The sequence below is a fragment of the Ceratotherium simum genome, chromosome 12 (assembly GCF_057802395.1).
Source record: "Ceratotherium simum simum isolate JZ-2026a chromosome 12, ASM5780239v1, whole genome shotgun sequence".
Lineage (NCBI taxonomy): Eukaryota > Metazoa > Chordata > Mammalia > Perissodactyla > Rhinocerotidae > Ceratotherium > Ceratotherium simum.
Genome location: NC_141911.1, coordinates 44,034,822 through 44,062,450, shown reverse-complemented (window position 1 = coordinate 44,062,450; position 27,629 = coordinate 44,034,822). Strand labels below are relative to the sequence as shown.

General features: G+C 40.3%; 1 protein-coding gene across 3 annotated transcripts in view; it reads right to left on the bottom strand.

The window, feature by feature from the left end:
* The window catches only part of MAML3 (mastermind like transcriptional coactivator 3), a 402,996-nt gene that overhangs the window by 144,041 nt on the left and 231,326 nt on the right, over positions 1 to 27,629 (bottom strand). For all 3 annotated transcript variants that reach the window (XM_087437592.1, XM_087437593.1, XM_004426480.3), the window contains exon 2: positions 21,650 to 23,197. In XM_087437592.1, coding sequence (XP_087293718.1) covers positions 21,650 to 23,197 — 1,548 coding nt within the window. The remainder of the gene's footprint in view (positions 1 to 21,649; positions 23,198 to 27,629) is intronic.

Here is a 27,629-nt window from a genome sequence, read left to right as displayed (position 1 = left end):
GGACCAAGGAACCCATGCTGCAGAACCTCCAGGAGGCAAAGTCTCTACATTCAAACCTGGCTGTCCCAGTTGCTACGAAGTTATACTCGTCAAGGTCAGATGATAGAACATATTTTACTTAACTAACGTTAGCTTGATGTATAAGGAATAAATATGAAGCATATGGTCTGTAGGCTTACATTTGTACTCTCACCTTGGGCCCATAAATGTTAAGGGCAGGCCTGTGTCTCCTCACCCAGCAATTTTCCAGCAGGTCTTCTCCTGGGCGAAATTCCCATGCCATTTCAGCAGTGAATACTGAACAAAGTCTGGAACTTCGATGTGGCAGAATTCCCCTTCCTATTAGCCAGGCCTTCTTCTTTGCATCATTCTTCTTCCTCTTCAGGTGCAGTCGCTGACAGAAGGCCAAGCGGTTAATTTGCAAACAGAGAAGAGACGCTGTTGTGCGTCCCACAGAAAGGTTTTCGTGAAGCTCAGGTGCTCCTGGGTCAGACACTGTCCAATATGGAATCCGTTTGCAGTGGTAACCATAGACAGACAGGTGACCTCTTTTTCCCTTGCTGATTCTTCTCCCTTCTTCACTGTATTATTTCACTCTTTCTTTTCTAAAATGCGTTTCAGACACAGAGGGAGAGGCTGTGATGGAAGTCGGCCAAGCAAAGACGAGGGGTGGGGGAGCAGTCGACAATTCCAGTTTGACGCTAATGATTTGTGTACAATTCAAGGTCAGAGAATGATATGTGAGGCTTGTGCGCCCACCCACACAAGCATACACAATTTAGCACTTGATTATATCAGCATATAGTGCTAATACATCTAATGCTGCCTTGTTCACTTGCCTCTCCAATTAGACAGAAAAGGCTGAGGGCAGGGACCACATGTTAAGCTTCTTTTGTTCCCCATAACACCCACCACCTTATTAGGCACATAATAGGCATTTGATAAATATGTTTTGTTAAAAGAGGCTTGCCTCTGTTAATGAAATAAATGCGTTCTTGAAATGTTCTGAATAAAGTGAGTTTTTTTGTAAACAGAATTCTATTTGAACGATACTGGGAAAGTTGCAATGGGAATACCGTAAGTCCTTTCACAAAGTGGATAATCGTTCCATTTGGATTGTCATATATTTTTTACCCTCTTGGGCCTAAACTGGGGAATCTTATCCTGGGTGGGGGAGAGTCTGCATCCAAATTTGTGTTGAGAATGTATATTTTTCTGGTGATACTATTGTAGCTTTCATTGTATTCTCAAAAGGATGTGCTACTTAAAAAAGAAGAAAAAAGGCACCAGTCCCGTGACCCAGTGGTAAGTTCAGCACACTCTGCTTTGGCTGCCTGGGTTTGGTTCCTAGGTGTGGACCTACACCACTTGTTAGTGGCCATGCTGTGGCAGCGACCCACATAACAAAATAGACGAGGATTGGCACAAATGTTAGCTCAGGGTGAATCTTCCTCAGCAAAACAAAAAAAAAAGTTCAAACCCAATGGGCCCAGAGGGTACTAAGGAAGTCAGTCTAAGCTTCTAGGAAAATAATTCACCAGCTTTGGTAAGTAGAAAATAATAAACAGAGCTAACATTTGTTGAGCATCTGCTACATACTGAACACTTGACATTCACTGTATTTAATCTTCCCTGAAAGGGAGACATTATCATCTTATTTTGCAGATGAAAAAACTGAAGATTCTTGCCCCAGGCACAGTTATTAAACACCAAATGTGAGATTTGAACCAGGACTGGTTTGATTCTAAATTAGCAAGCTTTTCGCAAAAACACTTTCTGTCTCTCTCGGATGCCCTATCCAAAATAATAATACTGATAATGATAATAATAAATAAATTAACTTGGAGCCTATTATTATGCCCATTTCACAGATGGGAAAACTGAAGTGAAGAAATATATATGAAATTCAAGTACAGATGATAACTTGGGAAGACTCCCCAGTTCGTAAGTGAAGGGGCCAATATTCAAACTAAGGTCCAACCACGTCCTGAGCTCACTGCCCTTGACTGCCTTTCATAGCCCCTGTGGGAATGGCCTGGCTTCCCCATGACTCATACAAAAATCAGGGACTGGTTCCTGGTTTCAACATACCATAATTATTCTTTTGGAATTCAATTCTTTTCGTTTTCATTTTCTAGAGATGAATCCAATCCTTCAAGCATTTGTAAAGCACTTCTTTTGTACCTAGGGCTGTGTTAGGTACTGTGGGAAATGGGAAAGCATATCTGTGTGTACTTGTGTGTGTGTGTGTGTGTGTGCATATAGCAGTCATACTTTTTAACCAAAATTCTAAAGACTGTTTCTGATACATGATTGCACTTGGGGATTTTTAGGAAAATGATGACTGTGCACTCAACTGTGCAGTTGTAATACTCCCTCTTCAATCTTCAAGGACCACTACCTACAAACTTAGCAGGAACTCAGACAGTACTGTTGATACTGGATATATATGGAAGGTTGGCCACAGGATCACTCAAGACTCATTTGACATTACGAATTCATTCCATTTAGCTACTCAGCTTGATACTATGGGAGTAAATTAATATGTGAAAATGCTATTAGCTCTTTGAAAGAAAATAATATTGAAATTCAGGTTTAATATATAACCTGAAAGGCAGCTTTGCACAGAAGTTAAGCAAAGTCTGGGCTCTGAATTCAAAGAGATCTGAGTTCAAATCTCTGTTCTTCCATTTAATAGCTATGTGCCCTTCGAAAAAACATCACTTGACCCCTCTAAGCCTTAGTCTTCTCACACTTAAAAGGAGATAATACTGCTTTTATGACAAGGTTTGTGAAGATTAAAAGAGGACATGTATGTAGAGCACGTAGAACAATGCTTGCAACATTGTCTTCACTCAAAAGATGGTAGCATTCTGTTTTTATAACTTGATGTCTAAAGAAATAGGATGCTCAGAAATCACAGATTTGTTAAATTTCTCTCTAAAAATCAAAACAGGACAAAGGATGCAAACAAATTCTTCTTCTCCATGAGAGATAGCACTGGTACTAAAAAGAAACTCAATTCTGACAATAAAAGTTCACAGGAAAAGAATTCTAAAATAAGTCTTTTCCTGTGCAGAGGTTTATCCAAATTTCCTTCCTAATTTTATTTATTACTGTCGACACTTCATTATTTAAAATAATCTTGTGTGATCCAGAGAGAGCCACAGAAAATGGGTGGGGCACTCTGAAATGTGCTATGGTCTTTCTGTATATGTCAATGTCAGAACTAATTATTTTAATTCCGTGTTGGTGTAGGAAACATGGGAACAGGAAGATAGATTGAAGAGCCTGGTTTTACTTTCCACTTCTTGCTTCTATAGTCATTTAGTATATATGTAAGACAAAATTCTTTAAAAATCTTAATTTTCAATCAGAAAAGAAGGGGTGAGTGGTAGCAACAGAGCAGAAATACACGAGCATACACAATAGTGGGGAACTCTACTCTTGCTTCTCAGCTGACAAGCAAGCCAGTTAGATCCACCGAGTTGTTGATCTGTTTTCAAGGACCCAAGGAAGTCAGCTTTCTAAAAGCAATACAATTTTTGTGTTTAATATGCAGTGTCCTTCGGTGAAAATACAAGGAGGTTGAGGTAACTTTAGGAGGCTGGAGACAAGAATTCTTTATCCAGAGACAAAGGTGAAGAGACCCAGGAAGCTAGATAAGAACAATGGAAGAATCTAAGTCTGCCTTCTTGCCAGTATGCTAAAATAAAACTATGAAGTTTGAATTCTCAGACATTTTCAGATTGCTTCTCCATGACCAAAAGGCCTGCAGACCAGAAATACACCCACTCCCATTTGCACAACCAACTAAACACCACCCGCAACCCCCAACCCCCAACCCCAACAAAAGCACACAATACTCATAAAAAGTAAACATCTATCTGGAAGATGAGGATGGAGGAAGGGGTGAAAGGGAAGAGACAGAAAAGTGTTAATTTTTTTTTACCAGTTATTGCATCCTAGGAGAATAAAAGTGGTTCTGAAGCCACTGCCTTGGCAAGGGTAGGAAAAATGAGACCAGAATGTCATATGTGACCTTTAGATGGCTCTTGTTCCCATTTCACTCTGTGAGCGTCAACATGGAGGCAGAATTGCATAGTGTTTAAGAGTTCAGGTTTGGATTGAAATAGGCTTGGCTTTGGTTCCTAGTTCCAGTGCTTATTGTGTGACCTTGAGCAGGCTACTTACCTTTATATGCCTGAGTTTCAAGATCGTTTAATGGTAAAATGAAATGATTAATGTCGAGTGTTTAACACAGATCTTGGCACACAAAGCATTTTATGGATGGTAGCCATTAATACGTACCTTCTTTTAGATCAGAGTTTCTCAACCTCGGCACTATTGACATTTTGAACTGGTTAATTCTTTGCTGTGGGACATGTGTTTTGCTGTGTGGGACGTTTAGCAGCATCCCTGGTCTCTACCTACTAGATGCCAGCAGCAGCATTCCTCGCCCCCAGTTGTGACAACCAAAAATGTCTCTAGATGTTGCCAAATGTCCACTGGGGGATGGGAGAACCAAAATCATCCCTAGTTGAGAACCAATCCAAATTCTACAAGATGAGGATAACTCCATTCTTCTCCTTGACATATAAATTTTTAAGCCGCAGCTTTAGAAAATTCGTACTCTTATTTTGCAAGCCTAGTAATAAATCACATAACTATCAGGGTCTCAGTTTCCTCCTCTTAAGACCATTATTTCAAGGTTCCCTCTTACTCTGACCCTGAAAATTCTATTCCTATCTCTTTCATTTCACCAAGGATTTAAAAATGATTTCTCCCTATGAGGAAACTTATAAAAGTGTTATATGTTCAACTGGAAAAATTAGGAAATACAGCTAAGCAAAAAAAGAAAGAGGGGAAAAGAAAAGAAATATCGTTTATAATTCCAGCAGTTAGAACTAATTAAGGTTAACATTACGTATGGGTTTTAAGATATTTTTTGCATACATATATGTATGTATATACACAAACACACATGTCCATATACACTCACACAATACACACACATACACACAGGTATTTCTTGTATGCTTGTCACTTTTCCCAGTCACTAATTCTAGCTATCTCCGGACCTACTGCTAGACTCTCTCTATTTTTTTCTCATGTACAACATCCCACAAGAAGTGGTTCTCAACTCACATGTTTTCAACTACCACCTGGACGTGGATGAACCTGAAGCCCACAGCTTTAGTCCTTTATTTCTCCACTAAAAGACATCTTTAACTGAATGTCCGACTGACAACTATGCCAGTGTTAAAACGATCCCCTTTGGTCAACTCGCCCTTTCTCAGTGACCGACGGCTATCCTCAGTGTTTTACGTTTAAAGGTTTAGATGTCAAGTTTGACTTCTCTTTTCCTCACATGTCCCTACTCATGACATGGTCACTTCCACCCATCTGTTACTTTTTCTTTGGATCTTTTCCAGGGTCACATCAGTTGGGTCCAAATTATTTTGTTCCAGGTGTGCTGTTTCCTAGCATCTCTCCTGCCAATCACTTTGATCAAGATAGTACTCTCCTGTCTTCAGAAACCAACAATGACTACCCACAGCTTCTTGTATCACTGGTTAGATCTTAATAACGAGCTCTGAGGGGCCTCCTCACTGCCTGCAGTTCTCCTCCCAAGGCCTCATCTTTTGCTACTCCTCAGCTTGCACTTTTTATTCCTTATCAACCTTTCACAGCCCACAATTCCCCTACTCCCTTTTCTGAGCAACAGTTCATTAAAACTAAAGTAAATCAAAGCACAGGGCTGACGGCTTTTAAAAAAGAAGAAAATCTAGAATGTTAATACATTATCCTTCTGTTTATACTTCAGTTACCAGTTGTAGCTAATTATTTATTATATTAATAGGGAGTATCTTTCTTACAGATTATTCATAAATGCTTTCTTTCTTCATTTTGGTTTCAAAAACACATTTGAATTTTCACCGGATTGGGCGAGATGTGTTTATTATCCTAGGAAGTCAACCTCACGAAATGATTTTCTTGCAGCAATATTTCTCATCAAGGCACATGCGTTTACTTAATCCAAAAGACAGCTAGTTTTCTCAATTAAAAGGTCTATGAAAGAATAACCCTTGAATTTGATCATTGTAACTTGGACAACACGTCACTCTGTTGAATATAAATAGGAATCTGTAGGCTGTTATTATTTTTAAAATTTTTTAATCCAGCTTTTACTAGAGGACAAACTTCCTAAGGGCAGGGACCATGCCTTTTATGTCTTTATGATGCTCACAGTAACAGGAATACACTCAATAAATGTTGCTAGGTGATTCATATTTGAAGGGGAAATGGACAGAAAAGCCTGAAGGACTTAAAGGATTTGCGTGCATGCATCTTGCTGTGAATAATACAAATGCGGAGAGAGATGACTAAGTGGACAGCATGGGGCACTGAGGGCTTTGGCCCCTGAAATATTCAATAATAGGAAGTTATAATGAGACTAATGGCAGCAATGGGTTGTGAGCTGGAACACAGAGGAGCTGGAGGACATGCTGGAACTCCGAGGTGCTGCAGAAGTGAATCGCAGCATCGTGCCTGCAATGCTTTCAGGGGAAAATACTTAGTAGGAGAGAAAGCACAGAAGACAAGGGAAGGAAGAGAAACAACAGGATAGAAACAATAAATGCTTTCAAGTGAACAGGTGAGGGGAAGAATTCTTAAAGCAGAAGTGAAAAATCATGTAACTAACAAGGTTAGGTTTAATGTGAATAAGATAATAGCTCAGAGGCTAGGTCCTCTAAAATTTTATTTCCTACTCTAAATAAAAGCAAAGGCTTCTTCACATTTGACCCTAGAATTCTATATTACTCCTCTGCTGTGAGGCAAAGCTTTGATATTGGGTCCGGGGCTGCAAACTAAAAATGCAACAAATTTTGGTGTGTTTGCATTCTATGACTTCCCTCCTCCCCCCTCCCCTCCCCAACTCCAGCACACCGTCCCTATCCATGTATCCCCAGATGGGTCTGCTCATCTTTGCCAGCTCAGTTCTTCCCACCCTAAGCTTCTCTGTGTCAATACCACTTAAGCACTTTATGAAATGTCAAAAGGCTTTCATGGTAATTATGGTGTCTACAAGTATGTCCACAAATTCTTGACACTCCCTTCAGAGGGTAGAACTAATTCTCCTCCCCTAGAGTGTGACTGGACTTAATGATTTGCTTCAAATGAATAGAATAAGGAAGAAGCGAAGGTGCATGACTTCAATGCTATGTCATAAAGGCATTGTGGTTTCCTCCTTGCTCTTTCTTGAATCACTTACTCTGGGGAAGCTAGCTGCCATGTTATGAGAACACTCAACAGCCCTGTGGAGAGGTCCATGTGGCGAGGAACTGAGGCCTCCAGTCAGCAGCCATGTGAGGGTTTCCCTGGGAAAGCAGACTGTTCAGCCCCAGTCCAGCCTTCAGATGACTACAGGCCCAGCTAACAAATGGACTGCAACCTCATGAGAGACCTTGAGCCAGAACCACCCAGCTAAGATGCTCCTAGATTTCCTCAGGACTGTGTATGACAATAAATGCTTGTTGTTGGAAGCTGCTAAGTTTGGGGTGTAATTTGTTGCATAGCAATAAATACCTAATACAGTAAATTTTCCAATAGAGCTCTTGTTTATTTGGAGTTAAGTTTTACAAGTTTTACTAAAATGCCAGTTTTAATCTAAATAACCCCCAAGAGAATAAAAAGAAAAACATTTTAAAGTAATAATAGTTTTTATATTTTTTTTGCAATACTTGTTTATCTGCTCCTAATGCATAAAAAGTTTAGGTATTTAAATATTCAGTTGAATTACTCCTACCTTCCTTTTTTTTTTTTTAAGGAAGACTGTGCTAACATCTGTTGCCAATCTTCCTCTTTTTTTTCTTTTTTCTCCCCAAAGCCCCAGTACACAGTTGTATATCATAGTTGTAGAGTTGTAGCTCTTCTATGTGGGACAGGGCCTCAGCACGGCTTGATGAGAGGTGAGTAGGTCCACGCCCAGAATCCCAACTGCTGTAACCCCGGCCACCGAAGCAGAAGGCACGAAGTTAACTGCTACGCCACCAGGCCACCCCTCTACCTTCCTTTTTAGCTTCTGATTAACAAAGACAAAGACAAATGATTTTTCTCATATAATAAGGCTCCAGAAATAATCAGGGCACTGTAAGACCTCTAAGGATCTAAGAGACTTCTAAGGTAAGGGGTGGGGAAGTGGCTAGATTTTTTCTTGAGATGTTTTCCTCATTTAAGATCATTTAACACAAATAAACAAAAAAGGTGGCATTTCCATATTGAATATCAAAGTATGACAAGTTATTTTTATTTTCAACAGAGGTAAGTGCAGGAGGATCAATGTTGTCATAGCCAGGATGAAAGAAAACTCTTTTCATTAGCATTTAAAACTTGCTAACAGTTGGTTTTTAAAAGAGAATATTAATAAACTTTTACCACTTTGTTTGCAGTTTCTGTCGACATAATTTTCACATGTATATGATAATATGTTTCTCCAGAATCTTTCCCCCTTCATATGCTCAACGCCTAGACATTTCGTGTACATAATAGATGTCTGTTGAATGAATAGATGAATGAATGAATGAATGAAGTTGGCTTAGAGGAAAACTGAAGCATACTTACACTCTTCTAAAGGATTAAAAAAGTGTGAATAGAATTGAATTATGTGCTAATGATTAATGTTTTTAATTTAAAAAACACATATAGTACATACTATGGGTCTGATACTATTCTGAACGCTTTACATAAACTAAGACACAGAATTGTCATCATAACCCTATTATTTTCATCTGCATGTTCTAAATGAAAAACATAAAGCTCAGAAAGGTTGTGTAACTTGCCCAAGGTCCCACAAGTAAAGAAGTGATGAAGTCAGGATTTGAGGATTGGTCCTGGCTTAAAGTCGACTTCTGATATCTACCCTCTGCCCACTTCCTACCAAGGTGACTGCGTCCCTGACCTCACACCAGCTCACACCCAGAGGGTTCTCAGGTCCGGGGAGGGTGGAAGTGGTGGGTGAGTGTCCTGCAAAAGCGGAGAGAACTGTGCCTGCTTTGCAGTGTTGTGGGGAATTGTGTTTATTCACGAGTTTCTCTCACTAGACCACCAATTTAACACTCTGCCAACTGTCCAATTATTCATGTTCACGGGGAGCTAAGTGGGTTCTTCTCCAGCTGCACACCTTTTTTTCTCGACATAATTAATGAAGCTCATCAAAACCCTAGAAAACAAGCCCAGAGCACCAGCCACTCTCATTGACATGTTAATAAGGGGTCAGGTGCTTCTGACCCCGCCACAGGATGTTTATATGGCCCCAAGCCTGCTCACAAATGTTCTATGTCGAGGAGAGGGTACGGATGAATAAGGGCTACGTTCCTTCTCCTGATAAGCAGTGACATTACACACAAATGGCTGTGGAAGTATCTGAAGGCAGTAGGCCACACAGATCAGGTGAATTCAAATGACAAAGGCTCAGAATCCACAGTGTGTGGGCTGTCCAGAGGAGAGGGCTCAGGGCCGCTCTGAAGAGGGCTCCCTGGCCAGCTGGAGGGCCACAGGAGGCACTAACCTATTCTGTCCGGTTTAGGGTTATATAGCTTTTAAAAGGTGACATAAAGAGTCAGTGGCTCTGAAACAGCAAAAAATTTTTCATCTTGCTTCACCTCTGGTCCTGTCGATTGCCTTTCTGATCACAGAGCAGATTTCTTTTTTTTTGTTCTAGACCAGCCCTGTCCAACACAGAGGCCACTAGCCACAAGTGGCTGTTGAGCACTTGAAACGTGACTGGTCCACATTGAGCTGTACTATTAGTGTAAAGGACACATCATATTTCAAAGACTTGGTATAGAAAAATGTAAAATATTTCATTAATAATTTTTATATTGATTACATGTTGACATAATATTTAAATATATTGAGTTAAATTAAATATATTAAAATCAATTTCACCTGTTTCTTCTTGCCTTTTATAATGTGGCCAATGGAAATTTTTAAATTCCATGGTTTGTATTTGTGGTTTGCGTTATATTTCTATCGCATGGTGCTGCTCTAGCGTTTGGAACATCTAAGCCTGTCACAGCCCTGAGGGGGGTGCAAAGGCCAAATAACTTTCCAGGTCTTTTCTCTGGGCTTTTCTGCCACACTAATGAAAATCTTACTAATAGGGGATATTTAAACTAGCATTATTCACCATAAAGGCTGCTCCACAGCAGACATGAACTGCCTTGTGTTTCAGGACCTTCAGTCATCCTTCAGCCTGACTGTGTCACACTATGGGCCTCGAGTGACCACAGCATGAGCACGCATGTGTTGGGGAAGAGGGAGAATCCCCCTCCACCCTTTCCCTCAAGGTTCTGATGCCTGGCCAAATAAGACTCACCACTCTCACTTCCATTGGACCCCACAGGCAGAGATCCAGGAGACTGAAATGGTAAGAACTCTCACCTCCTGCCGGCTCGTGTCAGGGTCCGAGATCTCTCTGCTGCAGTAGTCCAGAAGTGAGCAGTGTCCAGCCAGTGAAATTTCTGCCCCGCGTTGGGTGCCAAAACTGTCAGGGAAAAGGGATAATCCACCTCCGCCCTTTCCCTTAAGATTCTTATAGCTGGCCAAATAATTAAAAGACAGGTTAGCAGGAGAAAATAATACCAAGTTTAATAACATGTATACATGGGAGAAACTCAGAAATGAGCAGCTCATCATTCTCTCTAAGCTGCTTGCTTAAGTATTGTAGCTAAAGGTGTGGAAGGTGTTGGAGGGGTAGTGGTTTGGGATTTCAGAGGGGAAGAAGACAATTCACATGGAGATAGAAATGCAAATGTTTGTCTGACAACTCTTTTCAGGGCCACCTATAGAGAATGTGGCCAGAGAGAGACAGAAATTTTGATAAAATGGGCTTGTTGGTGCCTTTCCTATTGCAACATCTATTTTACATTATATTATAGCCATCATATGATATTGGCTCCTTCCTGAAACAGGTCTTCTATGTTAAATTCTTTAGGAAGTTTGGGAGGGGAAACTCAAATGTTCTTCCAGGGTCTTCTGAGTCTTTACGGTTTTCAGCTCGAAATAATCCACATACCAGAGTGGTGCATCTTTGGGTGGCCTGCCCTGAGCACCATGACATGGCACTGAGTGGCACACGTAACTCAGATTCTTACTGCACTGACCTGAGAAGCTGACACTCTGTTCTGCATTTAGTGGCTTTTAGGGATTGAGCAGGTGCACCCAGAGCCCCATCTATGGTTGTAGTTTGTGGATAGCACAACAGTGTCCAGTGGAGGCTGCAAGGGTGGCTGCCATCACACCTGGGGTGCCTGTGGGCTGCGGCTTCAGTCCATCTGCTCAGAGGGTGCCTTCTTCCTAATTCTCACCAAGGCTAGAAAGACTAGCGGTGGTCTGAGGTGGACTGCTTTCTACACCCAGAGATGACCTTTTTCCTTGCACCACTGCCTAACTTCAGCTTGGCACTGAAAGTGTTCCTGGCCTAACAAGCCCATTAATGTCGTTTGTGTGAACTGGCTAGAGGTCAGTGAGGAAAAGAAGCCCAAATACACTTTCAAACATCTCAGATGCAAAAGCAATTAGAGAATGCAGGTAGGTTTAGAAGACCTCTTCTAGGAAATCATAATATTAATAAATGGGAGTTATCAGTTTGGATACTATTTGGGGTCAATATTTACTGTTTAGTAAATAAAAATGTATAGGTAACTGGCATAATCTCATGAATCATGTAAACTAATCATGACAATGTATTGGAAATCTAACTAACATGAAAGGTATTTTGATTCTTTATGCATTGGGTCAGATGCAAACCATTTGGTGTCATCAAAAAGATTAATTCCATAGAAACTTGCTCAGGAACCAAGATATAATAGAATAGCTTTGTATAGAAAAACAGCATTTTTTTCCAAAGAGCTTTGTAACCTCTAGAAAAGCCCAGAGTTGCTATGAATAGTTAATGAATGATGACATAATATGTTTTAAAGCTTGGAAAGCCGGCTCCTCTCATATACTTTAGAGAGTGCTCTCTTCAAGTAATAGATAAGATGTAACCAAGTAAATCCTTATAATAGAAATATTAAGCAAAAGGAATATATGATAGTCTGTTACTACCCTAAATAATGAAAACAACGTTTTCATAATAATACCAATTTATTGAAAAATGAACACTTGTAAAAATATAAACCCCTAACTATAAAACTCAGGAGTAGCTATTTGTGGCTCAATTCAACACAAACTTGTAAAAAATTTCTATGAGCTTGCTTCATATCTTTTGTTGAGTGTGGAACAAGGACCTTAGCAAATGAGCAACAAAAATCAGAAGAATAAGACAAATAATAACAAGTGTTTGAATTGCTATCAAATACAAATAAGATTTGATATTTAGATTTATATATGTCATGCTCATCATCTTTCAGAAACTATTACACCACCCTAATATTTCACCTTATGATCATAAACATTTGATTCATTTCCCTTTCATCTTATCATATATTGAATCACCAAGTTCTGTTATGACTTTCTGCTAAATGCTGCTGTGCCTGTTTTCTTTAAATTTTCTTTTTTTTTTTTTTAACATCTGTTGCCAATCTTCCTCTTTTTGCTTGAGGAAGTTTGGCCCTGAGCTAACATCTGTTCCAGTCTTCCTCTATTTTATATGTGGGACGCCACCACAGCATGGCCTGACAAGCGGTGTGTAGGTCTGTGCCCAGGATCCAAATCTATGAACACTGGGCCACCGAAGCGGAGCACGCAAACTTAACCACTATGCCACTGGGCTGGCCCCATGTTTTCCTTAAATTTTAAATGCCACACCCAGATAGAGATTCTTACTGGCTCACACTTCATATAGCAGAAAGTCCCCTAACTGTTCTCTCATGCAGTTCACCTCACTGTTCCCCAATATGAACCCTTCCCTCCAGCCTGGCTATAATCTGTATTGTCCACTTAATGAACAACCCTTTGCCTGTACCAGAATGCCCTTCCATCCACCCTCCATCCGTCTAACTCCTCTTCCTTCTTGGTCTACCTCAAAGCTTAGCTCCCACCTTGGAGGCTCCTCTTGTCTACTCCATGTTGTACTGACCCTCGCCTTCTCTCTGCCCACGATCCTTAATGTAGAATTTAGTAAGGTGGGACTTAACCACCTGCTGCCTTGTATTGACTTAATGTGTGTGCCTCCTTATCTCCCCAACTAGACTGCACACTCCTGGACACTGTAGATGATATTATTCTGGTATCTCTTTTTAGTCCCTAATATTTAGAATTTTAGGAGTGAATACACTGGCGGAGGGTATGCTTGGTCAGTTTCATAATTTTCTGTACTTGTGACAGACCTTTAGACTAGGAGGCTTCTGCAATGGAAAAAAAAAAGCTGGACCTACTGTCTTATGTGTGAATGCACTGGATATCCAGTGGGGGGCATTGGGCAGGGGCCTAGGGTGCAGTGCATGACCTTGAAAGGAATCTCAGACTCAGGAAGTAGAATGAAATTAGGCATCTGGCCAAGGCAACACCTCCTCAAAGCCCAGGAGCACCTGGAAGAGACGCCTGGATGCCACCCTTGATGGAACAATCAGAACACGGAACACTGAGTTGTGGCCCTACTGATGTGCCTGAGAGCACTCTTGCCCTGAGAAGGATATCCCAAAAGAGGTCCTAAGTAAGTCTTGTGCTTCCTTTAATGTGTGCACTTTCCATTCCACAGCAGTCTTTCTTCCCACAGATCTTGAGGAAAGCATCTCGGCACATACAAGGCCACGCCCTCAGTAGGTCCTGAAACAGGAATGAATAACCAACCCTTTCTTGGAGAGATGAAGGGAAATTCCACCCTTCGCCATGGTGGGAGTTGGGGCGGGGTTGGGGTGGTGGAGAGGATGGACCGCTTTGTCTTATTGAGAAAATCAACAGGAGTAGTTCTATGATTTACAAAACATAGCGAGGATCCACAAGATATGATCTCTTAAAAAATTTTACTCTATCCTAAAAAAGAAAAAGAAATCCATCAAGCACAGAGGAAGCTAATTTTTCCATCTTACTTGAAATGATACAAGTCTTAGATCTGACCGAATTTATAGTTCCACAGACAATAACTGCCATATTTAAGCAATGAAATAAACATAGGTTGCTTTAATTGCAGTTTCAGAGTTATATACTATTTCTCCATTAGAAAACAGCAGTGGTGTTGGTGGGTTGCTTATTAAAATTCATATCCCCAGGCCTCATCCCCAACCTACTGATTCTGAGTCTTTGGCAGTGGAATCTGATTACCTGCATCTTGTACAATGTCCTCCAGGGATTCTTAGACCGACAAGTTTCAGAATCATTGTTGGACGGGTTGTAAGCACTCTCAGTAAATAAGAATATCGTCGTCCCAAAAATCCTTTAAAGAGTATTCTCATAGGGGGCTAATTAAAACCTCTTTCTTCCACAATTTTATTATAAAATGAATTCCTTTCCTAAAACTTTTGCTTTTCTGTTTACTCTTAGCTTCATATTTCTAAGACTCTGACAGAATATCAATCAAGATTTTCAAAATATGCCAGTATGTGTATGGAAATGACTTACTACACCCATCAATAGGAACATTTCGTTTATAATCTGGATTTTTGTAGCACTTCTGCCCGCTGGTTTCCCCTGAGCTGGGAGGCCCTGGATGCAGTCAGCAATGAGTGTTCTGTCAATATTTTACCTTGCATCTGAGTTGCCAGATACTATTGGCTTAGTCAGGGTCATGGAACCTAAATTGTTTTTAGAGTCCTTGAAGTCAGTCAATATTTTCAAGATTCTTCAAACTACTCAATGGTTATAATCACAAGAACTTATTCTAATATAGATGATGATCATGTTGACACTGCTATTTTTTTGAATACATGTATTTGACATATGTAAATTTTATGTTAAGAGAGCACTTTTAGGTTTTATGAAACCAGCTCTATTAAAGCCCAAAATGTTAGAAGCAATAATGTGAAATTTGCTGTAAAATATAAATTTAAAAATTGGACAATATTTGATATTCAAACAGAAAGATGTTGAAAGTCACTGAGGGAACCTCTGGTAGATTGAACACCCATATTTATTTTGGCTTTCTCCAACACCCTAGTACAATGACAATAAAGGAATAAGAATGATATAAACATGCAAGAACAAAGAGGATGGGAGATGGCAATAGCAATTGAGGGGTGTCAACAAAATTTTGGAAGATGAAAATCAGATGGCAGAGTAGTAAATGACTTAGTGGCTTAGAGAAAGCTAAGTCTAATCCTGTAGCAGGGGAAGTAAAAAATAGAGCAAGACAGAATGCTACAAAGACTCAGGAATCAGAAGCACCTCAGTGCCAAGAGTGGGAGGTAGGGGTACACACAAAAGGAAAATTGGCTACGGTTCTGCTTAATTAAGAAGTGGACCAGATATACTCCCCCAGACTGGAAGAAGGAAGGTATATTACTCTCTTGAGAGATTAAGCCACAAGATTCTGGAATCCTGGATTCCAGCCCTCGCTGAGGGTGGGTTGAGGACCCATACAAAAACAGGGAGATTAAGTGAAAGTCTACACAGTATTTACTGAGACACCCTCACCATCACCATCACCTACTGACTCCCTTCCCCTGCTCAGCTCCAGAAGCCCAGCCTCCAGACTTACAACTCTCAGTAGTGACATTGAAGGAGTCTTTTCTAACTGTCCCTAGTGAAAAAATCTACAGACACTGACCCAGTGAAATAGCTAGGTTCTAGCCCAATCCCCCTCTAGCAAAGCCCCACATTTGACAAGCACACAGAGCAACTAATTAGCTTTATTGTGCCTCACTCTTAAACAGACATTTGAGAAAAGCCTCTCACACGAAAGAAAGAAAAATAAAATGAGCATATGGAAAAAAGGTGCTTGGGAGAAAGAGAGACAAAGCAGAGAGCACAAGAAAACTTAATTCAAAAATGATAATTAATACCCTTAGATTGAAAGGGGTAAATCAGAGAACAAGAAAGAACTTATGGAAACTAAAAATGTGATAAATAAAATGAAATATTTAATTTTAGAGTTGGAGGAGAAAGTTAAGGAAATCTCACAGAACAAAGAACAAAAGGACAAAGATATGGGAAATTTAAAAGACAGGAAAATTAGAGAACAATCCAGGAGGTTAAATACATGATGAATGAAAATTCTAGAGAGTTAATAAAAGGGAACAGGGAAGGGAGACATGATCGAAGAAACAATACAAGAATATATCTTAGGACATGTTTCTATATTTTTAAAAAAAGTTCACAGTACAGGACATAGTGAACGAAAAAGAGCAACATTCCAGCATATAATCATGAAATTTCAGGGATAGAAAGAAGATTTGAAAAGCTCTCAGAGAGAAAAAATGGGTTACACCCATAGAATGGGGGATCCAAATTTTACTGGACTTCTCAACAGTGTGAAAACTACAGGATTGTGAAGAAATGCCTTTAAAATTCTGACCGAATATGTTTTCTTAACTATAATTCTACATCTGGCAAACTATCAATCAAATGTGAGGATAAAGACATTCTCAAAAAATAGTTTTCCTAAAAACAATTTCCCGTGCACCCTTTCTTAAGAAGCTCTGAGCATGTACTCCACTAATTTGAGGGACTAAGCCAAGAAAGAGGAGGACTTAGTTAAGCAGCAGACCAAGAAAACAGTAGTTAGAAGAAGATTGGAACAAGAGGGTATATAAGCCTTCAGGAGAGACACTAAAGGAAGGAAAGAAAGAAAAAGAGAGACAGAAGTGGGGGGAGGAAGGGTAGAGAGGGAAGGAGAGAGAGAAAAAAGGAAAGAAAATGCAAGAAAAATAGATTATTTGCTCATATTGAAAGTTTTACAGGGAGAAAAGTTTGAGAATGGATTGAAGGTAGGTACACAGATAATACCAATCAAATAAAAGAGGCAGTTATTAATTCTAAGGAAACAAAAAGTTGTACAAGAAAGGAAATATAATCATAGCATACTACATAGCTAAACTGTGAGGCACTATGCAAAAATCAGTCATGTGAAAATGGAATACGTTAAAAATAATAATTTACGAAAATATATAGTTATATTGAGAATCTGAAGAAGACAAAAAAAGACAATGTGTGGAGGAGGGTTATGTACGTTTGTGAGGAGGTATTGTAAATGAGCTAAATCTTCATCTTCTACAGAACCAAATAATTGAAAAATTGAGAAACAGCAGTTTATGGAGATAAATAAGAGAAAACAAGCAGGGGCCCGAGCTTTTTCATCATAAGCCTTATAGTTCTATTTGACTTTCTGAACTCTGATATGTATTATTTGAATAAAATAAATATTACATGTTTTAAGGAAACTAAACAAAGGGGCTCCAGGTTTTTACAGTTAAGGAAAATGTATCTTCAAGGAGATTTCTACGATGGCTGTGAATATTGGAGCTCTGTTCTTTCTGTGGAGGTTTTACGGCTAAAAAGCTTATGATAATATACTTCACATGAGACCCAACACATTTTGGTAAAATAAAATTGAAAGGGGAAAACGCTTTGTAAAATATGAACATATAAGGACTCATTCTGATATATACAGCCACACACGGAAAACACACATGTTCAGATAGTCTATGATCTATCTAGTCTTATGATTGCAACTACTAAAAATTAACATCACATTTTGGAAATTATTCACTTTCCACTACTCCACGTAGGAATTATTCCTGGGTTCTGGGTGTCCCTATAACCTTCCTTGACCAGCAAGCGGTCATTTGCTTTGGTTTACTCCTTTCATAGTTGCTCCATTGTTGTTTTGTTTGTCAGACACAGAGACTGAGTTTGTAGTCCCAGCAATCTCACTGTTGTTCCACTGGCTCAAGATAACCTCCTCCTATCAAAGGATTCTTTTTAGACTTGCCTTTCCAGTTCTATTTGATCTCAAAAGCAGCTCTGTTATTTGTGCTAACGCTGTCTCTACTGGAGCTGAGAATCAACTGTAAACATATTCTTGGCCCGAACTTTGATAAATACCATGTTTAATGATTTATTAAACATCCTTATGTTTAAGACAGTGTTAGGTACTATGCAAAAAATAGCAAAAACAGAGAGAGAGAGAGAGAGAGGGAGAGAGCCTGTCCTTGAGAAACAACGAGATTAGGAAAAGATAATAGATAGACACGACCAAAGTAAGTTCTGGTTATTTCATCACAGAAACACATATTTTAAAAATTAGAGAGCAATCCAGAAGGTCCAATACATGATGAACAGAAGTTTCAGAAAGTGAAAAAGGAGAAACAATCAAAGAAATAATACAAGAACATAACCCAGAGAAGATTTGAAAGCTCATAATGGCGGAAATTTTATCGACTTTTGTTGTCACTATTTTAGCTGAAGTTTTATAGGAATTAAGACGGTAAGGAGTGAAAAGAGGATGTGGAGAGAGAAAGGAAAAGAGAGTGAGTGTGGGCAGAAGGGTTTTGGAACTATCTCCTAACTCAAGCATTTATAATTGATAGATGTAAATGAACAGAAAATAATGGTACCACCTCAATCCAACTGGCAAATTGGATACATAGGATGTTTTTTAAAGAATTAGTGAAGTATAAACTTTTTTGAAATAGGATTTCCCTTCCTTAAAAAGTATTTTTCCTGATGGTAGAATTAACATACATAAATGATAGAAAATTTAGAAAATTCGGTAAAGTATGCAGAGGAAAACAATAATCACTTATAATTTTACCAACCAGAAATAGCATTCCTAATATTTTAGTTCTTCATTATTTTTCTATACATATTAAAAAACACAATCTGGATTGCAACATACAAACTGTTGTATGATATGCTTATTTCACTCATTTTATGAGCATCTCCATGTGATTAATCTCTCATTAATATCATGATTTTCATGTACATTATTTATTTTTCTAAAATACTTATTGTGGTTCCAATTTTTCATTATCATAAGTAACACTATGAGCATAATCTTTGTACATAAATTTTTGTTCAATTCTCTAATTATAGACAATAATGCATAAATTCTGAGAAGTGGAATTAGTAGATAAAATATATTAAAATTTTTGAAATGTTTTTTTGTTTCTGTTTTTGGTTCTCTCTTTTTTTGAAATTCTCAGGAACTGAGTGAATTTCGATTCATTCCTGAGAGAAATGGCATTTTCTGAAAACGTCCCAAATAAACATCTGTATAAGATAATTACCTTGAAATAAATGTTCTAGTGTTATTGGCTTTGGTGCTCAAGTCATTCATTAAAACTAAGTGTTGACCATGGTCCTTGTAGCCAACAAAGAATAAAGTGAATTTTCACCAGCAACAGCAGAAAACAAATTTGAACTACACCTACGTATAATTATATTTTATATCTCGCCTGTAATTCATGCTTGAATTTGTGCAACGTACTCGCATGTAGTGTAATTAACTATACGGAGAGCTATGTAAATACTGCTCCACAATCAGATAAAAGCATGAAATTAACGGTTTGTTTGCAGAAAGATATTCACATGTTTATATATGTATTTTGAAGCTTGTTTCAAACAGTGGTGAGTTAATATTTCATTACAAAGCATGCCTTAGCTTGATGGTTCCTTATGAGGTTAAGAAGTGATTATTCTAATGAGGCCTCAAAAAGAAAGATTCTGTCTGCCCTGAAAGTACCTTGTGAGACGGAAGGAAGAGAGGAGGAGCCCACAGATTGAATCCAGAAAACCATCACTTTTGTTTCTTCACCTGACTGAGCCCTTTCAAAACATGACCTCTGCTGCACAAGGCTTCCGTTACTCATTGTTAGGCAAGCATAAGGACCTGAAATAAGCACCTTTAAAATTCACGTTCCAGCAAAGACAAGAACTTCATCCCAAGTTAACAAATTTCAAAAGACATTCAGTGAGGGGGTAGTGGGGGTGGGGATGGGTGCACATTGCACCCACATGTCTGCAGAGCCTGTGGGTTGGATTCCATCATCTTTAGTCTGGCTTGGAGGAAATACTTTACTGCAACTGGCATAAAAACAGTGAACACAGAAGCACAGTTTGTATTAAGATTAACAACAGACCATTCTGACAGCTTGTGATCTCATAAACCTCTGATGTATCTGGGCTACAACAAACATCCTTGTATATTGCCTATATTTTTGCCGCCTTCAGAACTTAATACTGAAGTGTATAAAATGTTGCATTCTCCAATGGTATATATTTTTTTAATGAAACCAAGATAAAACATAAAAGTTCACATTTCAATGATGTTTTTCTACCAGCTACTGATTGCAGTTGATATAAACCAAGCTGTGTTTTTATTTCTCCAGACAGAATTTCTTGAGAGCTGGCCGGCATGTGCAGACAAGAAACCACTGTGAGGTTCTGGGGTTGGAAGGCTGTGAAGGACAAGAATCAAGCCACAGAGCTCAGGCCTGTCTCTGCAGGCCAGGACCACCTCCAGCCCTGCAGCCTCCATCAAGCTTTGGGAGGTTGGGTTGGGGGGTGGGGTGGGGCACACCAGGAGATACAAGATGCAAACAGCTGCCTAGTGATGCAAGATCTGCCTGCACTACTTCCCAGCACTTCTAATGCATCCAATTGTGGACACCTATCCAAGCACTAGTTAGAACCTGTTTGCACATGAGGGCCGCTAAAGCAAAGACCTTTCTGCAAAATTTCCAACCACAATGCAAATGTGGGCATCCTGAGAGGAGCGAGGCACAGAATAGCAATTGGCAGTAAGTGATGGCTCCTGAATTTGCCCGTGGTGGGGGAAGGTCAGCACAACAGTGCATTTCCCCACTCCTCCTTTCCTTCAAGGTAGACAAAGTGTTAAATTAAAGGAGATTTGCCTACTTGCCACACTGGTCAGAAAGAGGAGAGAGAATGCTTGTCAATGAGTATTCACTCCTCAACTGGTTGCCACTCATTTTTACCATGGATCATTGAAAGCCCTACACCCCTAAACCAGGATGTCATGAAGAAAGACAGCGGCAAAGAGAAGACTTTACTTTGAGACAACACTAAGACATATTCACCATCAAATTTTCCTGGTTTAGGGCTGAATGAATTGGAGAGGTTTTACTGCACTCCCAAGTCACGAGGTTGAAACAGCTTCTAATTGCGCTAGTTCAGCCATAAGTGTTTAAACATTGAATGGTCCTACAAAAATCTGTCCTCCACTTCACTTTGAAAATACAGAAAACTCTCCACATTTGAACATCAAGAATCCAAATTTCCAGTATTCATAATTCAGTAAGATAGGTGAAGGTTCTTCAGGGCCTTACAAAGCTGTCATAGGGATCCTTAAATGCTCCGGCCTTCCTACCACCCAAGTCTAGGATTGCATAACCTTGGAGAGAAGCTACGGAAGGAGCACCGTGTTTTGCCACGTGACCTCTACAGCCTGCCTCCCTCAGAGTGAGAATTTTCAGTAATTTTTGGTTTCTTATCTGCTGTCAGGAAGAAAAGAAGTTTGATTCCTAGGCATTCAAATACAGGAAAGTCTACCGTACCACCCTTTTCCATCTCTTAGAAGAAAGGGAAAAAAAAAGTCAAACCTGGCAAGTACATGAGGATATACAGGAAGGATTTCTGCAGGTAATTAAACCCTGCTACTGCTGAAGAGTGGAGAGCATCACATGTCGACAATCTGAAACGTACCAAGAGAACTGCTCAAAGTGTGTCTCACTTGCACACTTACCTGACCGTGGGAAGGAAGTGCAGCGTAAGCCATGGGCTGATTCATCACTCCTTTCTGCTTCATGAGAAGCATGCGTTTCTGGTCCTCACTCAGGTGTGCCCTGGGAGCCTGGAGCTGTGTTGGCGGCTGCTGCTGCTGTGGTGGCTGCTGCTGCTGCTGCTGCTGGATGTATGGCATCAAGGGGTTTTTGTTGGGGTTGGCCATTGGTGGTGTCATTCTCTGACTCAAGTCTGCATTAAAATGGGTCAGAGGCTTAGTGTTGCCATAAGTAAGAATATTGTGCTGTTTGTTTAAGGAGTTTGTGCCCAAGTTATTTGGCTGCTGATTGATGATATTCATGTGATTCTGAGGGAGGTAGTTATTCATTGTCGTCTTCTGCAGGTTGTTTGCCATTGGAGGCACTATAGGGTTTTGGTTGTTAAAGGCTTGGGGGTACATCATTGGGCTATTTGGTTTTTCTGCAGTGAAAGCTGCTCCATATGGACTGGATGGAGGCCCTAAAGGAGACCAATTTGAAGTCTGATTTGAGTGTTGCTGCTGCTGCTGCTGTTGCTGCTGCTGCTTCTGTTGCATGAGTTTGGCCCTTTGCTGCTGTTGTGCAGCCATCTGTTTGAGCTGCTCCGCTGGAGACATGTCGGAGCTGGGCACAGCCACAGGGCCCGACCCTGAACTGGCTACCGTCACTGCTCCTGGAGTAAGGAGATAACCGTTTCCAGGCCGAGGTGGAGCTTGGCCTGGAGTGTGGGCTTGGTTTGGAGTTTGAGGGGACCGGACAGCACAGTTTGCTGGTGAGCTGGTGGAGTTTGGAACTGCAGGAGTGCTGGCAACAGAAGGTAAACTAGTGGCTGTGGAGACAGTAGAAAAGGGAGGACCAGAAGAAGAAGGCCTCGCCTGAGGAGATCCCATGGAGACGTGTGCAAAAGGAGAGTGAGAGGGGTCACTCTTCACACTTGCACTTTCCTGGGAGAGTGGGGTCTCAGTCGCCGGCTGGGAGAATTCTGGCTCCTTCTTCTCTTCAAAGTCTTCATTGAACAGATCCTGTATGTCATCTTCAGGAACCGTGTTGGCCAATTCATCTATTAATTCTTGCCATTCCTGATCATTCAGGTTAATGTCTGAGAACAGCTTGTTTTGATTTGAAAGAGATGTTTCTGATGTGTCTATGCAAGTAGGGTCATCTAGAGGTTCTTGTTTGAGGTCCTTGCTCTGCAAGATCGTGAAGCTATCCTCCAGGTCACTGCAACCATTGACAGGAAGTTTAATCTCTGGGAGTCTACCGTTCTTACTTAGATCTTCCAGAAGCCCAGGAGTATGAGTTCCGCTATTCTGCAAGGGCAGAGAAGGCTTCAGGTCAAGTTGGTGAAGAGGAGAAGCTGAAGGCAGTGGCATGTTGTTGGGCAAATTGTTGATGGCTTCCATCCCTGGGGGAATGTCCTTTCGTATTCGCTTGCTAGTCGGAGAAAAACTCCCCTCGCAAGCACCATTCTGCTGGTCTCCATTAAGTGGTGATCGGGCTCCTTCCAACTTCCTTTTCACAGTCTCTTGGAGCTGGAAAAGAAACAGGGAAAAGGATGACTAAATCTCCAAGTCACAGTTTACTCTTTAAGCATGGTGATATGTATTCCTATGAACTAACTTTTAAATGGTTTAGAACAATAGGAAAGAAATTATACTTCTAATTTCAGAATCAGCCAGGCTTTAATTCAAATTCTATGGGAAAAGTTTCATCCAAAAGCAGAGCTCACAAGGCTAAGAGATAGGAAACAGACTAAAGCCTGGAAGGTGAGGGAACAAAAGAAGAGAGACAGTTAAACGCAGTACTTCTCTTGTAGGGAAGAATCACGTATTATTATTTTCCAAACGAATGCTAGATGTGAGACTTGGACCAAAATGTATCATACTCAAGAAAGATCTTAATACCTATCTTAAATTCTTGTCACACCTTAATTGAGAACATCAAGGAATTAAATCAACAATATTTTAAAGAACACTAAAAATTCTCCAAGAATATGAAATTTAACACATTTACTGAATAGCACAGAAATGAAGATTAAGAAATGAAGGTTAAAGTAACCCAAAACTTCCTTTCAGTTCTTATTTTACTTGACCTCCCAGCACATTGTGATACAGTAGCCCACTGTTCTAAAAGCATGCTTCCATGGCTCTCCACGATATCATACTTTTTGGGATTTCCTCTTTTCTTTCTACTGCTCTTTTTCAGTCTCTTCTGCATTCTTCTTTCTTTCTCCTAAATGATGGGATTCTTCAATGTCACGTCTTAAGCTTTTTTCGTTGCTCACTCTATATGCTTGCCTAGACAATTTCATCCATTATAACAGCTTCAACTATCTTCTCTGGGCTGATGACTCCATAACAATGTACCCAGCCCAATCTTCTCTGTTAAGTTCCATCAACTCCAATGTTCTCTTCCTGAGTTGTACAGGCATCTAAAACTCAACATGTCTCAACATTGAGCTGATTATCTTTTCTACTCAAATGTGATTCTCACCAGTGTTCTCTATCTCAGTATCTACCCAGTTACCCAAATCAGAAACCTGAGGATTCTTTTTGAAACTCCCCATATCACAAGTCACCAAGCCCTATGGATTCTGCACCCAAAATATCACACTAATATGCCCACTCATCTCTAGCCTCCCTGCTATGATCTTAGGCCAGGATACCATTATCTCTCACTAGATTGTTGCAACAGTCTCCTAACTGGTCTCTTTGCCCTGCCTCCACTTATCCATCCATTCACTCTTTCATCTATTCCTTTATTTTGTCTTACTCTCCATCAATCCATTCTCTATACTACCACCTCTTTCAAAAAATATATTGCCCTTCCTGTGTACAACTCTGCAATGATTTCTATTGTGTTTAGATTAAAATCCAAACTAAGCCTGCTTCACCTGGCTCTTGCTCATCATTCCAGGCTCATCTTTTTGCCTCTCTGCTCAGCATCACCTCCCCATCCCCTCCCAAACATTGTTTATCAACTCTCCTGAAAGTCAGTTTCTTAAGTGTGCCAAGTTTCCCTCTGCCTCTAGGGCATTGTACCTGTTGTTGTCTTTTCTTTGGAACATACTTCTCTCCCCTTCCCCTGGTTAATAGCTACTCATCTTTCAGGTTGGATCTTACATTTCACTTCCTCTACGAAGTCTTCTCTTACATCCCTTCCTCTCCCCAACTACATTAGGTACCTTCTTTGACCCACCTATACTGGGTTGGATATCCTGGAATAAGTTTTTCCAAGCAACCTATACTTTCCCTTCATAGCTTCTATCATACTTTGGGGTAATTGCTTAAGTGTGTGTTTGGTGAGCTCCAAGAAGGTAGAGACTATAGCTGACTTGCTTACTGTGTATCCATGGGGCTGCACCCAATGTTCAGGTTCATAGTAGTGCTTAATAAATAATGGTAAATTGAGTAAATGATTCTATTATCTAATTCACAGGGGCTGAAAGAGGTGAGTTTGAATCAGAGCAGGAGGCAGGCCCATTGACCACAAGGAATGCCTCGTTTTGAGACTCTACATTCCTGGTAATGGTATCTCTTACCCTGGAGAGTGCTATGTTCACCCCACTGGACTCATTTAAGAAGTCCAGTTAAGAAAAATCTTGCTAACTCCATGGATTTATTAACTGTAAGCCTAATTCATCTGTCTGCTCCCTTCCTTTCTGCTAGAAAGGGCTAGTGTATGGGACTCGGGTGAAAGAGCTTGGCATAAAGTAGGTACTGGGAAAATACTTGCTGAATGACAAAAGGAAGACTAGGTTGGGTTAGAAGAGGTTTTAGTAACTTTACAGAGTTGAAGGCAGGAGGCAGAATGACGTAGGGAGAGAGGGAGGAGGCAGAGCAGTCCTCCACTTAGGCACTCTCCTATTCTCGGCAAAGGTGCTGTGTATTACAGAAGCAATGGAAGAGAGGAGCAGGATTCCCTCTGACCCTGGACTTCAGCACTCACGTGCAGAACTGCCCAGGCTCTAGAGGAGCCCCATGTATAATAAAACCAATCTGGAGCTGATGTGGGGGATTCCAAGAAGTGCCATTTTATTGCTATTCTCTTATAAGTAGAGAATTCCATTTTAAAAGTAAACAGAAAAGATCCTTGAGCAAAAATCCAGTCTAACCTTTATTCCTAAATCTTATATTTTTAATCACAACACCAAATCCTGTCTGCAGTCACTTGGTGGAAGCCTCTGAATAGCTGAAAACAAGGCCCTAACTGGGACACACTGGAATTTGACCTCAAAGAAGATATTGGTTCCATCCATCATATTAGGTGGAAATAGCTATAAAATTATGCTATTTATTGAACAAACCAGGAAACCGTGGTTCTGATCATAGGTGTGGCAGATACTTGAACACAGCTCCAACACATGGCAGCAAGTTCAAATATCACAGTTTCAGGGCCTAAAGGAAACAAGGCTTGGGGCCCTCAGCACCATCTGAAGTGACATTAACCTTAAAAAATTAAGCATTTGTCTTAAAAATGAACCTGCCTTTATTTTAGGAAGCATAGGTCCACGATTCTATTCTAGGCCATGAAATGGATGGGTAGGATGGAGAAATAAAGACAAATGCTCCATTTGTTCCTCTGTAAAGTAGTGGTGGCTGAGACCATGGAGACAGACAGACCTGGTGGGAACCCCAAGTTTCACCTCTTACCAGCTGAGCGGGCCTAGCTGGGTGAGGCAGTACAGAGCAATAATATAGAAACAGGAGCATAGGCCTTGGAATGCCTAGGTTCAAACCCAAGACCCCCCATCTAAGAGTTAACACAAATAAATGTTGTCTGGTACTTAATAAATGTTAGCCATGCTACCCTCCATTAGGAAGTGAGTTACTTGAAGGTAGGGATTTTTCTGATTTGTTCACTACTGGGTCCTCAGTAGCTCACAGTAGACACTCAATAAATACCTATTGAATGAACGAATCCTGGAAAATTTATTTAACCTCTCCTAAGCCTTGGTTTCCTTATCTGCAAAATGGGTTAATAATACGTAGCTCACAGAGTTACTGTGAGGATGAACTCAAGTGAAATAATATGGAAAGCACTTAGCTTCATGCCTGATATCCAGTAAGCACCCAGTAAGCCTTAGCTATTACTATTTTAAAGATTTTATTTATTTATTTTTTCCCCCCAAAGCCCCAGTAGATAGTTGTGTGTCATAGCTGCACATCCTTCTAGTTGCTGCATGTGGGACGCGGCCTCAGCATGGCCGGAGAAGCAGCGCGTCGGTGCGAGCCCGGGATCCGAACCCGGGTCGCCAGCAGTGGAGCGCGCTCACTTAACCAACAAGCCACGGGGCCGGCCCAACTATTACTATTTTAAATTCAGTGATATTAACAGTCACCATTGCAACTGAGAGAGATTCCTTTCTGGATCTCCAAAATACAAATAGGTAGAATGATAATATTTCTGTTCCCTAGCTGGCAAAACCCTAATGTTTTCCAAGCATCTGGTATAGCTTTTTTAATATGAACAACAAAAATCAAATTTGCAATTCAAGCCCAAGTCCAAGTGCTAATGCATTTGTGTCCTAGATTGTAGAACAGCACTGGATTGTTGAAGTTCAAATCAAATACATTTCCAGCATGCGACCTGAATGGAGCTGCTGAGTATTTCCTTTTCCTTGAGGGCTGAAAGTTCTCCACTGCTGGCCCCTTTAAGCCAAATCTTGACATATTTTTCATGTATCAGCATTTGGGAATATAAGGAAGACATCATTTAAAATGCTGTGTTATGGTTTTTATGTTTTGTTTAGTTGTGTCCAAAATAGCAGAGAAACCTTAGCATCCCTACTGTCTGTCTTATCATCCTTTGCTCTACGGAAAGGTGGTCTGAGAGTCCACTTCTCTCCTTACATCCCTCTTGGGAGATAGATGGAGAGTTGGCAGGAAGAGATAGAACCTGAATGCGTGAGAAGGCTGAGTAACTCCCAAGCACTCTGCTCAGTGAGCATGAGAGCGGCTGACT